The 14,738-nt window shown below is 44.6% G+C and overlaps 1 protein-coding gene across 1 annotated transcript; it reads left to right on the plus strand.

The window, feature by feature from the left end:
- Window positions 1-263: 263 nt before the first annotated feature.
- On the plus strand, window positions 264-14,488 carry LOC134206010 (uncharacterized). Its single transcript, XM_062681699.1, has 3 exons — window positions 264-576; window positions 13,208-13,594; window positions 13,668-14,488. The coding sequence occupies exons 1-3, from the start codon at window positions 264-266 to the stop codon at window positions 14,486-14,488; spliced, it is 1,521 nt and encodes a 506-aa protein (XP_062537683.1).
- The last annotated feature ends 250 nt before the right edge of the window (window positions 14,489-14,738 follow it).

A 14,738-nucleotide genomic window follows, 5' to 3' on the forward strand; every position in this document is an offset into this window, starting at 1 on the left:
GTGAGTTTAAATTAACATATTTACAACTTACGATATAAATTGCAATTAAATTATACGTTTGCATTATATGTAACCTTTCTACAATATTTTATAACTTCTGCTGAATGTATATATGATTACGATCTGATCTGTAAATATATATAATTTATTTTGTACATTCATATGCGATTGCTGGTTTGCTGGGCGGAGATATTTGATCTATTTCACCTGGGATCTGGAAAACGTTCTGTACTCATCACCATTGGAGGTCAACCTTGAAGCTCATGGTTGATACCGGCGCAGACGAGAATGTTCTAGCAGAAGAAGATTGGAAACAGTTGAAACGTACTGGTTTCGAAGCTCATGTGGTAAGAAAAGGAAGCAAGAAAATATTCAATGCCTATGGATCTCCCATTCCCTTGGAAGTGCTTGGCGAAGTCGATGCTGAGATTTCAATCAACGGGACATCCATAGAAACGACGTTTTACGTGATTGCTGGAGGGAAGTGTTCGCTGCTTTCCGGGGATGCTGCAATCAGTTTGGGCATCATCAAATTCACTTATACGGTAGGACAAGACTCATTTCCATCAATCAAAGGTGAGTGTGAAATATAAAGATTAAGAAACTGTTACAAATATTACATGCCATAGGTATTGTGGCAAACATAAAAATAGATAAAAATATAACTCCTGTGCGGCAGAGCCTACGTCGTATTCCATTTCCACTAGAGGAGTTAGCAATAGCAAAGCTGAAAGAATTAGAACAACAAGATATTATTGAGCGTATTAACGAAGCTTCCGAATTGGTTTCACCTACGATAGTCAAACGGAAAAGTCATAATGAAGTACGTATAATTGTTGATCTACGCGAAGCCAATAAAGCTGTGATTCACGAAGTGCATCGCCTTCCGACGCTTGAACAAATTACGCGGAAAATAGGTGGGAAATTGTTATATATCTAATTATAATATAATTTGTATATATAATTTATATTTTATATTATAATTTCAAAATTCTAGGAGGAAGCACAATTTTTACGAAACTTGATATTCACCAAGCATTCCACCAAATTATATTGAGTAAGAAATGTAGATACATCACAACCTTCATTTCTCCACTCGGAAAAATGAGTTCCAATACTCACGCTTCCACGGGTCTTCCGATGACAATTGACCGCCAGCTAAGGGTTGCGTACTTAGCTGGTAGTGCAGCCTGGGCACTGTTGTCCTTCTGACATCAGCTAGAGTGAGAGGGTGCGTACTGTGGGGTCTGCCTAGGATGTGGTGGGGTTCGACAGTGGGCTCTGTTGAACTTCTATAAAAAGCTGCATGTGTCCCCAAGCAGGCCCTATCAAAGCGACCGTGTGCCGCTCAAAGCGCACTAGCCTAGTCCTGGTGTTGGGTGGGACTTTAAACAAATTGACCCGACTGACCGAGCGTCTGTTCACCAAGGAGGTGCGGCTCCAACAGCGTCTGTTCTGGCATCCAGCGGCTGAGTATGAAATGCTATTCCCCGAAAGCTATACCTAAGATGGCAGCCCCATCCCGGTGGATAGGGAACCTTGGGCCAACAACCTACTGTTCCCGAAACATCAATTTGTTCGAGAATCTGATAATGTTACTCCTGAAATGTTCCAAAAAGTGATGGAAACAGTATTTGCGGATTTGCCATGGCTGATCGTCTTCATTGATGATATTCTAATACCAGCCAAAGATATTGATGAATTACAATACAGAACTAACCTAGTGAATCAACGGATAAGACAGTATAACATAATGATCAATTCCGATAAAGTAGAGTGTGAAATAACAGCCCTAGATTTTCTTGGCTACCACATAACTGCAAATGGGATATCAGTTGCAAAAGACAAATTAGAAGCAATGAGGAAGCTTGAACCTCCCAAATCCAGGGCCCGGTACTATGGAACCTGATGTACGACGGGGTTCTGAAACTAAAGTACCCTCCTGGTGTGAAGATCGTCGGCTTTGCTGACGATGTAACCATAGAGGTCTACGGGGAGTCGATCCCCGATGTAGAACTAACCGCAGAACACGCGATCAGCACTGTGGCGGACTGGATGAGTGCGAGAGGCCTTGAGCTCGCTCAACATAAGACGGAGGTGGTTATCGTCAGTAACCGTAAGTCGGCACAACATGCAGTTGTTCACGTGGGAGACGTCGCGATCACTTCAAAGCGGAATCTGAAGATTCTTGGGGTCATCATAGACGACAAGCTTACCTTCGGTAGCCATGTCGAATATGCGTGCAAGAAGGCTTCGACTGCTGTGGCGGCATTATCGAGTAAGGACTGTTCAGTTTATTGAGAGGACACTTTTACATAACGATATTATGCAGATTGATTGGTCAATTTCGATGGAGTTTGCTTTATCGTATATTATAATACATTGTCAATCAACTGTACTTTTTGAAAAGAGATAAAACAGTTTAAATCCAACAAAATTGCGCCAATTGTCGAAGCTTCTCGAATTTCGCGTAAACATAAGCTTCCCAACAGAATTTTTTATAAGCAAAATTGACAGTTTGTAAGGAAATTGTAAATCGGCATGTCAACAAAATCATCAAGAAGATCGGAAAGAAACACACTGTCAATTGTTTGTCAACGGTTGAAGCTGTTGAAAATCCAACAAATTTAGATTGTTATGAATATCCCAAATTTCTGAGTTAGAATTGTTTCGTTGATGATTGGATTTCATTTCTAGAAAGCCAAACAATATATTCAACGAAAAGCAAACAGATTTCAAAAAAGATTGATGGTTTAAAAGCATCGACAATTCTAAGTGTCCTCTTTATAAACTGAACAGTCCTTATGATGTCCAACAGCTCCAAGGTGTGCGCCAGTAGAAGTAGGCTACTGACAGGCGTTGCCGCATCTATACTAAGGTACGGCGGCCCGTCCTGGGCAAAAGCACTGGGGGTAACCAGTTACCTGCAGAAACTGGAAAGCACCTACCGCTTGTTGTGTCTCAGGGTGATATCAGCCTGCCGCACGGTATCGCACGATGCATCCTGCGTGATAGCGAGTATGATGCCAGTACAATAGAACACACCATTGATCTTGGCTATCGCGACATCCTCCGCGGAGGAGTGTACAACCTCTTGAACCGTGTACCTTCCCATTGTGTCGGACAGGAGGGCGACATCGGTCCTCGACTCCCAGACCGACTGCTACAGCAGTTGCTGGGCAGATGCACAGTGGTTCAGGTTCAGCTGTGTAACTTGCACGGCTTTTTTCTATTGGCATCTCCGAAGGGACACGCAGGTCCGCCCATAGCATGGTTCCGGGCCTGCTTCTTACTGGCGCAGATGAGGCACTTAGGTACGGCACATCTTGCTTCAGTCTGGGCCCTTGTAGTCATAAGACTTGTGCCCGGACTCAAGGCACCGGTAGCACCTGTCCACTGAAGGTGGCTGGAGCACGCTTACTGGGCATACTGACCAGCCGATCTTCAGCTTCCCTTTCTCAGTGACCTTTTTGGCATCAGCCACCGGTAGTCTGAGATAGTCTACCTGCGTACCAAAGAATCCCCGTCTTAGACGTACAGAGGACCGCTCAACGTCTGTGGCGCACTGCTCTTCGACGGCAGAGACGACGTCGTCCAGTTGCTTACACTGGAGGGTCACTTCCGCACCCAACGGCCTGACTTGAGCGCCGTCACCTAAGACCTCCTGGGCAAGCTTTTTGTAAGCTACACCGCTGGAGTGCGCGCCACGCTTCAGTACTAAGATCATTTCACCGTTCCTGGCACGTCTGACGCTGCGCATATCCTGACCCAAGGCCGATAGGCTATCGGCCGCTCGCAGCGAATTGAGGACATCGGCGTACTTGTCCTTGTCGGTTTTTACCAGCAAGGACTCGCCTCTGTCTCTAACCTTCTTCGCAAGTCGAGGGGTATTCGACTTCCGCACCCTACTGACCAGCTGCCAAAGATTTGCATCCCCTTCGGTGGATACTAATGGCTGGCTGGGGCCAGCTTGTGGCCCAACAACTTGTGCCTGTTTAGTGCCTTTCACCTTCTTGCGCACACGCCCTTCAGGCTCCGGTCCACCATCCTGGCGACGTTTTGCCTTAATGGTAGCGCGTTTGGGTCGCTTCTAGTTTGGCGTTTTCTTACCCTCACTGGCCGTAAGGGCGGTCGCCTCTTTCGCCGCAGTAACACCGCTAGGGGAGGAGAGGGCCTTGGTCTGGATACCTTTGGCTACCTTCTCTGCTGCCGCTACACGCCTGATACAAGCGTCCTGTTCTTGTCTTGCGACTCGAACAGCTTGCCGAAGCACCAACAGGCTCTACTTAAGCTCCTTGTTGGTGTTCTGATTGCCGCTTATGAACTCGATGATCTCATCGAGTTGCTCGGCCACCACCCGTATCCCTGGTAGTGGCTCATCAGGCGTGCAAGCAGGGCTATTCCCCACCACCACTGGAGACTCTTCGGTACTGCCAATAGCAGCAAACGTCACTCCACTCTCCCCCTCTCTAATAGGGGACCTCGCTAGACCCCTTTTGGCAAAGAGGTCCATCACCTCCATCTCCAAAGATTTTTGTCCATATATACCATACACATAGCCTTGACGTGCCTGCCAGAACCATAATTGAGACCTTACTGGCGTCAGCCTCAATGCGCTACCGCGCTCCCTTCGTTGTAGTTCATTTAGCCGCCTAGCCCTTCAACTGCCGTTGATACGCTATCGTTTCCAGCGAGCACCGCACGGAGGCGAACGGAGCACCCCGGACATGTAATGTGTAAAGATGAAGTTGGCTGGAACGCCGTTTTATCGGCTATCGTCCAAATCGTCTCGGAGCGACACAGATAAGGTGACGCATGGACTCGAGGAATGGCTAGTTCAGGTGCAAATAAGAGGTGGTCCAAGGGTTCGGAGTCGGCTTCATGGGTCATACCGGTGCCCTGTGGTCGAACTCGATTCTTTTATCGAACAAGTGGCCGCGCGAAGAACAACATGGTATCGTCGCTTTCGCGGCGTCGGTCAACCAGGCGGGTTTCGAGCCCGAGGACGGAAAGGGGTTCTCGTCAAGGCTGGGGCAGGCGTAACTACCGCGTCAGCAAGTCCCTTTGTTTGTTGGCGAATTGGCCCTATCGCAGAGAGGGCATCATCATTCTTGATACCAGTCGTGCAGAGGGAAGCAAGCGCGAAGTCGACCCTTCCCACCTCCCGAGGACATAGGGCGTGGAAAGACCACCTGGAAAGCCGGCAATGCGCTGGCACGATACCATGGTGTTCTTCTAAAACAGCGAGTCACGATGTTTGATGCTGCAAGGACACGCAGCTAACTTTGAAGGTGCGTTGTGTACTGGCCCCCTTTGAAGTATTACTTTCTGGTTGTACCGAAGGGACGATGGGCTTGGCGGCAATGAAAACGGTTTAGCGGTTCGGGGATGTAGCCCTGCCTCTCTCGTTTGCTGTTGGAGGTGGTCCCTAACCCCGCACTTCCTGGACAACCCCGAATGTCTGTTGAGCAGATTCCCTCTCCATTGCTTAGGAAGAAAAAAAACAAATACAGACATCACCTCAGTTCGTCGAACTGAGTCGATTGGTATATAACAATATGGGTCTCCGAGTCTTCTATCAAAAGTTTGGTTTTGGAGTAATCATATAGCCTTTACGTATACTTTGTATACGAGAAACGCAAAAAGCAAAACAAGGAATTTAGTGTTCGATTGATCATTTTCGGCACGGATCTGCCAGGTATTTAATATTTCTTACATTGTTCTCGCTAAAACGCGTTCGTTATTAGTTTTCGAAAGTTAAAAAATAATTGAAAAGATGTTATCCGTAGTGCAAATAGTGAAAAAATGTTAACAAATCACCAGCATCAAAACGTATACAACCGCTGTAATGTTGGTGGTGATTAGCAGAAAACAGCTCAGATTAGATAAATAATTACTTAAAATGCTCGAAAATTCATGTCTTCATTGAACTATTTTCATCTTTATGTTGAATTGAGGAGTATGAGCACTGTATATTGCAGGAATGTTGAGAAATTAATAAATTTAGTCAACTTACTACTAACTTTGACTGTATGAGTTAGGAAGCCATACTCACTGCCATTATGTGGACTTTTAAGGGCACTTAGCACCGAGTCCACATGATAGCAGCAGGAAGAACTCAACTTTGAGCAAGAATTTTAAATTTTTAAATCTCTAGTAGGTAATTTTCTCACACTCTCTCATGAATGAAATTGAAAACATTGATAGCTGCATCGTAACGTGTGCTTTTCCGTGGAAGAAGCCAAATTTGGGTTGGTTTCACCATAGTCCCATTACACCATAGTAAGTATAAATTACATTAATTTGGGTTGGTGAAATCAATCGAATATTCTTCCTCGTTTTTTTTTCGTGCATTCCTCCAGGAATTGCTTCGTGTATTCTTTCAGGGATTGCTTAGTGAATTCCCCTGAAAATTATTCCAGTTATTTATTATTCCATTATTCCTTCAAGTATTCAGGTGTTCTTTGAGAATTTCTTTGATAGTTCCTCCAGTAGTTCCTTCTGGAATTTATTCATCAATTCTTCCGGGAAGTCATCCAGGAAATCTTTTGAAAGTTCGTTCGGAAATTCCTTTGGGAGGTCCTCCGGGAAGTCCTTCGAGAAAAATACATTCAAGGATTCCTCCGTAAATTCCTTCAGGAATTCTTTGGAGATTTCCTCTGAGAATTTCATCAAGAATTCCTTCGGGAAATCTTCTATAAATTTATTCGACAATTCCTCTGGGAATGCATTCAAAAATTCCTCTGGGAATTTCTCTGAGAATTCCTTGGAGAAGTCCTATGGAAATTCTTTAGGGATTTTTTTTTTCGTGTGTTCTTCTGAGATTCCTTCGGAAATTCATTGAAAAATTCCTCTGGGAATTCCTGAAAGAACTCCAACTCCAGTTCTCTAAATAACTCCAGGAGGAAACACCGGAAGAACTTCCGAATGAATTAGAGGAGGAATTCCCGAAATAAATTCCGGAGAAATTCCCGACAAAATTTCGAAAGAAATTCTCGGAGGAATTCCCGCAAAAACTCCAGGATGTATTCCCAAGGTATTCTTGAACTAAGAAGGAAATCTCAAAAAAATATATAAAAATATAAATATGGAAGAATTTTCAGAGGCATAATTGGGATTTCATTCAGAAGTTCTTCCAGGAGTTGTTTCGAAAAATCTTCCGAGAGGCATCTTCCATAGACAATTTCTTCACAATTTCCTTCACAATCTTTCCAAATTAATTCCCCAGAGGTTCCTTTGGAAATTTTTGCAGGAATCCCTCCGGGAATTTCTTTGATAATTCCTTCGGAAGTTCCTTCTGGAATTCATTCATGGATTCTCCCGATAAGTCATCCAGGGAATCTTTCGGAAGTTCTTTCCAGTTGTCCTTCAGGAATTCTTTCGGGAATTGTTTGGGAAATTCTTTCGGGATTTTTTTTCCCGGGAATCCCTCTTGGAATTCCACCTCTGGGAATGCATTGGGAAATTCCTCTGGGACTTCATTCGGGAATTTCTCTGAAAATTCTTTCTCGACTTACTCTGGAAATTCCTCTACGAATTGTATCGAGAATTTTTCTAAAAATTCCTAAAGGAATAAGGGGATAGTTCCCGAAGTACTCCTAGATGAATTAGAGGAGGAAATTACGGAATAATTTTGGTAGAAATTCCCAGAAGAAATATTGAAGAAACTTCCGGAGAGATACTCAAAAGTGTTTCCATAGCAATTACTGGAATAATTCAGGGAAGAATTCTCAACGGATTTACCGAACGAATCGCCGAAAGATTTTCCTGAGGAATTCCCGAAGGAATTGCCGGAAGAATTTACCAATTTACAAGAGAAATTCTTGGAAGAATTTCCAACAAAATTCCCGGAGGAATTACCGAAATTCTTTTAGGAATTCCCGAAAAGTTTCTAAAGTAAATACTGCCGATTGAATTTCCAAAGGAACATTCATTTGCAATCCTCGGAGGAATGCTCGAAGCAATTCTTGGAAAAATGCATGGAAAAATTCAAGGAAAATTATTCGAACGAGATTCGAGAGAAATTTCTAAAGCAACTTGTGGTGTTATGAATCTCACGACCTTTCTTCTGCCAAGGTCCCGAAGGAAGAGGGAGGGAAGAGTATCAGTGTGGAAGCTGATATATCTCCACTGTTTTCATGTTTAATATTAGAGAGCGTCCACAAATTACGTAAAGCTTAGTGGGAGGAGGGAGGGTTGAGCGAAGTGTAACGCTCCATACAAATCTTTTAGATGTTTCATAAGGGGTGCACACTTTATTTTTTTAACCGGGATCTCAGCAAAATGTTGAACTTTTACCGAGAATCGCACAGCCGAGATTCCTGTCAAAACTGCTGATAATCAGCAAATAATTTGCCGAAAATCAGCTAACAAACGCTATTTTTGCCGGAATATCAGTTATTTATTTTGCTGGCGCACGGCTGTGCGGATTTTTGCCGAGCTGCAGAAATAAAAACTGAGTGTGTGTGACTTTAACTGTCCAGGTAACCAATAAGCATTAAAGTAAGCACTATAGTAGCATTATACTGGCATTGCATATGCTCCATGCTGTAAATAAGCATTTCGAAAACCTGGCTGGCTGTTGGCTAAATAAGCATTCTCAAAGCAATCATGAGAGGCATAGTCTTCAATGGAACAGCTACATTAGTGCCACTTTAAAGCCTGTAGTGTGCATACGTCAAACGTTTTCCAATATGGAACCATATAGCGGGGACTATTTGTCCGATGAACTTACATTTGAGAATAGGAATCGGTACGTGCAGAATGTTTTTTCCATTCCGACCATTGACAGGAGTACTTGTCGTTAACCTAACCCTATCACTAATTACATTTTATTACTCCATTGCACTATTTTCGATGGATGCATTAAAGCAGCACTACTGTAGCTGTTTCGTTGCAACTGGGTATGACGTTTGTGACGGTTGCATTCTGAGATGAGTTTAATTAAGTTTCAATGTTCCTGAAGGGGCCTAGTGATTATGTTGGGCAAAGTTATTCCCACTACCATCTCTCTCTTATGGGCCAGCTGGTAAGGGCGATGACAACAACTTCAAGTGGCAAGAGCGCGAGTTCGAATCCCGCTCGAAGAAAGTAAAAAATTATGTTCCATTTCAAATATGAAAATACAATAACGATATAATATGAAAAAAAAACCTTCTTTCTTATTTTTAAAATTAAGCATTTATTCAGCGTTTCGGATGCTGAATAAATGCTACTCAGGAAAATTTTTACTTTATCGATAAAGTAGGATTAAGAATTTAAGCAGCCATATATTGGGCCAAAACATGTATTAAAATAGCATTAGAGGCGACTATAGGGCTTATTGGCATTTAATGTTGTGCAGAAAAGGCGCATATAATGCCACTTAAATGCTTTATATAATGCTTACTGGTTACCTGAGTGGATCTCTTCTCAATATCGTTTTGCTTATCCGAAATTTGTCTATCTATGGATTCAGTTGGAATACGATTGAGCAATGAACATTGGGGACAGAAATAGGTGTTTCCCAAAAAGATTTCCTATGTAGATATTTCTCAGTCATTTTTATATGTAAGTAAAACCCTAATACGTTGTTTATGACAAAACTCGTGATATGCACATCACTAGAGAGCCTAAAACTAATTGAATTTTCCGAGACACGCATAGTCCGGAATCACGAACGCAATAGTGCTATATTTTATTTTATTTATAGACAAGAACATAAATTATAAGTGAATCAGTAGACAATGTCTTGTGTAATACATTTTAGCGAAATTCAAACCTGCAATCACCGAACTGGCAATCTTTCGCCTTTACTCGCCAGACTGAATCGAGGGCCTAATTTGTATTCTTTTTTCACATCACACTGCCAAAACCTTTCATGGCAACTTCTCAACGCGCGCACCATCAATTTGGGAGTCAGTTATAAACGTTGAGTAAAGCCATTTTTCCCGGATAGCTCGTTACTGCAGAGCGATCTGAATTTTGATTCCGCCAACTCGATTTGTATAACAGACCCCTGCCGTAATCGCATTCATCTGAACCGCACCAAACAGGTCCATGACCTTGAATTAAGCAGATTCGATTGGGTGAATCGACTTTTCTCTTCATCCCTTCACCCCACTTCCGTTTCCAAAGCGACAACAAAAATCCACCCCTCATCTTGGGGTGGTTTTATGGTCTCTCCCCGGCAACGTTCTCCGTTTTTAACGCTCTTCGCTAGGTGGAAACTCGCTGCACTACCGCCAATCTCGTATCCACCGCACCGAGCAAGCGACTTTTGGCTCAAAAAAGTCAAAGTGCGTGAAGCCAAAATCTTGCCGTGGCGAAGGTCTTCCACTGCGGACCTGAAAAGGGTCAACAACAATCGACGAAAATCTCAATAATTTACAGCTATGCGGTTCTCGAAGGTACGGCGCTCGCCAGTAGTGGAGTCTCAAAAGGTCAATCCCAAGAATCGAAAAGGCCGCCTCTTGTCCGAGTTGAACTCCATTTGGGTCATGGGCCTCCCTCGGTCGACCACGTGACACCCCTCCGGATGGCCTACAACAACAATCGAATTCGAGCCGGGCATATTCGAAAAAAAAAACGCTCATCAGCTTGTTACTGGGCACTGATTGTTTATGTGAAGGGAGCCGGTCTTGAATGAATCATAAATAATACCAGCGAGGTAATGTGAAAGCCCCGCAGCTGCGCCGGCTACAATGGTAGAGGGAGTCACGAATTTTAGGATTCTTTCTGAATGACATGAAACGTTGATATCAACCTCCTAGGTTTGTCAACAACATCTGAACTAGCCACTGGCTTCTAACATTCGACGTGAACTTAAGGGCAAGTTCATGGTTGCTGGAAGTTGCTCATGTAAGGGCCGGATCCATCAATCAGCGCAGTTCTATACGCTGCTTGCGAACAATAACAGGCCGGACACTCCCTCAAGTACAACCCTGAGGGCTTCCACAGAAACGACAGACGCGAAAATGTTTTGTTTTTGCTGTTGAACTGTTTATTATGCTGCATGAGTCGCTTCGGATATCGAGCTCCGAGCGAAATAGGGCCAATGTCATTGGACACCGTACCGTACGATTCCGAGGGCAGGTTGGTAGGAAGAGGAGCAGTCAGTGGCGAGCTTTGGAGGCCCGTAGGTACTATTCGTCGCAGTCCAAATGTCGAGTAAGATGGAGTGGTGATGGCGGTGGAAAGTGCAGCTCAACGACGACGCACTGTTGGGTTGGTATGACCCACGCAAAGTTTTGCTGGCACTATTTACGTCATGTTATTATTTATAGATTTATCGATTATTTTTGCGCAAATGCCGGCGGTAGCGTATTGCGTAGGATGGAATCGGATCGTATCGTAATTATTTGGTTTAATACGAGTTGCAAACATGTAACAATAAAAGTAATTAATTCAAATGCGAGCATGTTGGCCCAAATGATTATTATTATTAGAAAATATTAGAATTGTGCACATAGAAGTTCCTTTTAAAACTTAGTATGCAGTTCTCAAGAAAAATGCTCAAGGAAAACTTGGTCTAATTACCAAAGTAATTTTGACCTTACGTAATTCAGAAAGTAGGCGAAAATTAATCATTTTCTGTCCTCTGTCGTAAGTCAATTTGGCAAAATGTCATCAAGCTGGTAAGTAGGTAGCTGTAAATAATTGTAAATTCAAGAAAATAATATATTATACTTTTTTTTAATAGAATTTTCAACACTTTCACAATATTGTAGTTGCTACAAATTAAGCGGAAGAAGAAGAATGCGAAATTACGTGCCGATAGGATTCTCAAAAGGACATATTTGCTTCCGAGTGCGTTGGATTTTTTTCTGAAAATCCTGTCCTTATTTTTTAGGCGATTCTAACAGGAAACCATCATTTCCCCTCAAATTCATCCAGAGATTTCTCCTGATTTTCACGGGAATCTCTCTAGCATTTCCGTCGAAATTCCCTGCAAGACTTTGACTCTCAGGGGTAGACAACAGCTGAGTAATTGTAGTACGAGAATGATTGGGATAATTATTTAAGAAGTTCTAATAGATCGCTCCCTTGTGAATAGCTACTTTTTTTTATTTGTAGTTTGAAGATTTGGCTGAAGATTTGCAACAAACCGAACATCTCAATCACCATACGCCACATGACTGTAATAGGAAAGAAAGGGAAACCAGCCGAATTCCGGTGGTTCAAGAAAAAATTGAAAAATTTCTTTACAAATAGAGATTTATAAATTTTCTTTCTCTTTCCAAAAATTTCTTCTCTTCATACCGTATTCCGATAGACTGAAGAGAAAGAAAAAACTAAAATTTCTTGTGAAAAAAAATATTAGTTAACTTATTTTCCACTAGATGTCTTTTGACATCTATTTGTATACTGATTGTTCAAAACATCCTCATATCGAAAATAAAGCTTGCTTTCGCTTATAGTTACCGAAATAATGGAGGAAAAAAAATGATAAATATTCAATCTAGTGATGAAAATATGCAGTAATAGCTGACTGTCTGAAAATAACGAATGCTCTAACTTTCTTACCTCGGTGTATTAACCATTAGCATTTGGCTTAGCTTTAGCTTAGCTTTAGCTTAGCTTTAGCTTAGCTTAGCTTTAGCTTAGCTTTGCTTAGCTTTAGCTTAGCTTACTAGTTTAGCTTAGCTTTTAGCTTAGCTTTATTAGCTTAGTTTAGCTTAGCTTAGTTAGCTTTAGCTAGCTTAGTTAGCTTTTAGCTTAGTTTTTTAGCTTAGTTTAGCTAGTTTTAGTTTAGCTAGTTTAGTTAGTTTAGCTGAAGCTGGAGTTAGTTTAGCTTAGCTTTTAGCTTGTTTAGTTTAGCTTAGTTAGTGAAGCGATGAAGCTAGTTTTTAGCTTAGTTTTAGCGAAGTTTAGTTTAGTTTGAAGTTAGTTTAGCGAAGTGAAGTTTAGCGAAGAAGAAGTAGTTTTAGCTTAGTTTACAGCCCCACCCTGTTCACCCAGCACACTCCCAGCTGTCTGTTAAGCCCACCAGCCCCCTGCTCCTGTTCAGCCCCCACCACCCACCTGTTCAGCCCCAGCCCCACCCTGTTCCCACCCCAGTTCTGTTCCCACCCCTGTTCCACCCTGTTCCTGTTCTCACCCACCCAGTTCCCAACCCTGTTCCTGTTCCTGTTCCACCACCTGTTCCTGTCTCACCCACCCCTGTTCCAGTTCCTGTTCCACTGTTCCCACCTGTTCCTGTTCCTGTTCCCACCCCTGTCTGTTCCAGCCCTGTTCCACCTGTTCACCACCCTGTTCCTGTTCCACCCCACTCCCACCCCTGTTCCTCTGTTCCCAGCTCCCACCACCCCCTGTTCCCACCCCACCAGCCCTGTTCCCACTCCCTGTTCACCCCTGTTCCCAGCCCCAGCCCCAGTTCCAGCCCACCCTGTTCCTGTTCAGCCCCTGTTCCCACCCACCCACCCACTCCCACCTGTTCCCAGCCCCACCACCTGTTCCCAGCCCCCCAGCCCCCACCTGTTCCCCAGCCCCAGCACCTGTTCCACCCCACCCCTGTTCCCACCTGTTCCCACCCCACTGTTCCCTGTTCAGCCCCACCTGTCTCCACCCCAGCCCCTGTCTGTTCCCACTCCAGCCCTGTTCCCTGTTCCCCCCAGTCACCTGTTCCCAGCCCTGTTCCCACCCCACCCTGTTCCTGTTCCTGTTCCCACCTGTTCCTGTTCCCCCAGCACTCCACTGCCCCTGTTCCCACTCCCCACCACCTGTTCTGTTCAGCCCCTGTTCCCACCCCACCTCCCTGTTCCCACCCCTGTTCCAGCCCCACCTCCTGTTCACCCCACCCACCCCACCCACCCCCAGCTCCTGTTCCCTGTTCTGTTCCTGTTCCACCTGTTCCCCAGCCCTGTTCCACTCACCTGTTCCCACCCCACCCCTGTTCCCAGCCTCAGCTCCCTGTTCCCAGCTCCCACCTCCCACCAGCCTGTTCCCACCTGTTCCCCAGCTCAGCCCCAGCCCCAGCCCCAGCCCCCAGCTCCCACTCCAGCTCAGCCCCCAGTCTGTTCCACCACCCCAGCCCCCACCCACCAGCCCCTGTTCTCCCACCCAGCTCCAGTCTGTTCCCCAGCCCACCCCACCCCACCTGTTCCACCCACCCTGTTCCTGTTCCACCCCACCAGCCCCACCCCACCCCTGTTCACCCCACCAGCCCCACTCCTGTTCCACCCCACCTGTTCAGCCCCACCTGTCTGCCCCACCCCTGTTCTGTTCCCACCATGTTCCCACCACCACCCCTGTTCCACTCCTGTTCCCACCCCAGTTCCCACTGTTCCCTGTTCCTGTTCCCCACTCCCAGCCCAGCACCCTGTTCCAGTTCACCACCCCACCCCACCTGTTCAGCTGTTCCCACCTGTTCCCACTGTTCCCAGCCTCACCTGTTCCCAGCTCCTGTTCCTGCTTCCCACCCCTGTTCTCACCCCACCTGCTCCCTGTTCACTCCCAGCAGCCCTGTTCCTCACTCCTCAGCTCCAGCTGTTCCCCCAGCAGCTTTTAGCTAGCTTTAGCTTAGCCTGTTTTTAGCTTTAGCTTAGCTTTAGCTTAGCTTTAGCTTAGCTTTAGCTTAGCTTTAGCTTAGCTTTAGCTTAGCTTTAGCTTAGCTTTAGCTTAGCTTTAGCTTAGCTTTAGCTTAGCTTAGCTTTTGAAATCTGCGTACTGTTCATTATATATACCCAAGTAACACCGATAACATCTTTTTTTGCGGAGGTTTATGATACTTGTTGTATGACGGTTAGAAAGATGAAATA

The sequence above is a fragment of the Armigeres subalbatus genome, chromosome 1 (genome assembly GCF_024139115.2).
Source record: "Armigeres subalbatus isolate Guangzhou_Male chromosome 1, GZ_Asu_2, whole genome shotgun sequence".
Lineage (NCBI taxonomy): Eukaryota > Metazoa > Arthropoda > Insecta > Diptera > Culicidae > Armigeres > Armigeres subalbatus.

What these genes read in the sequence shown, in the direction of transcription:
- LOC134206010 (XM_062681699.1), top strand. Translation starts at nt 264, where the DNA reads ATGGTTGATACCGGCGCAGACGAGAATGTTCTAGCAGAAGAAGATTGG. An exon ending in CTCATTTCCATCAATCAAAG is followed by an intron (nt 577 to 13,207) that starts GTGAGTGTGAAA and finishes TGTCTGTTCCAG; the next exon opens with CCCTGTTCCACCTGTTCACC. An exon ending in CCTGTTCCCTGTTCCCCCCA is followed by an intron (nt 13,595 to 13,667) that starts GTCACCTGTTCC and finishes CTGTTCCCCCAG; the next exon opens with CACTCCACTGCCCCTGTTCC.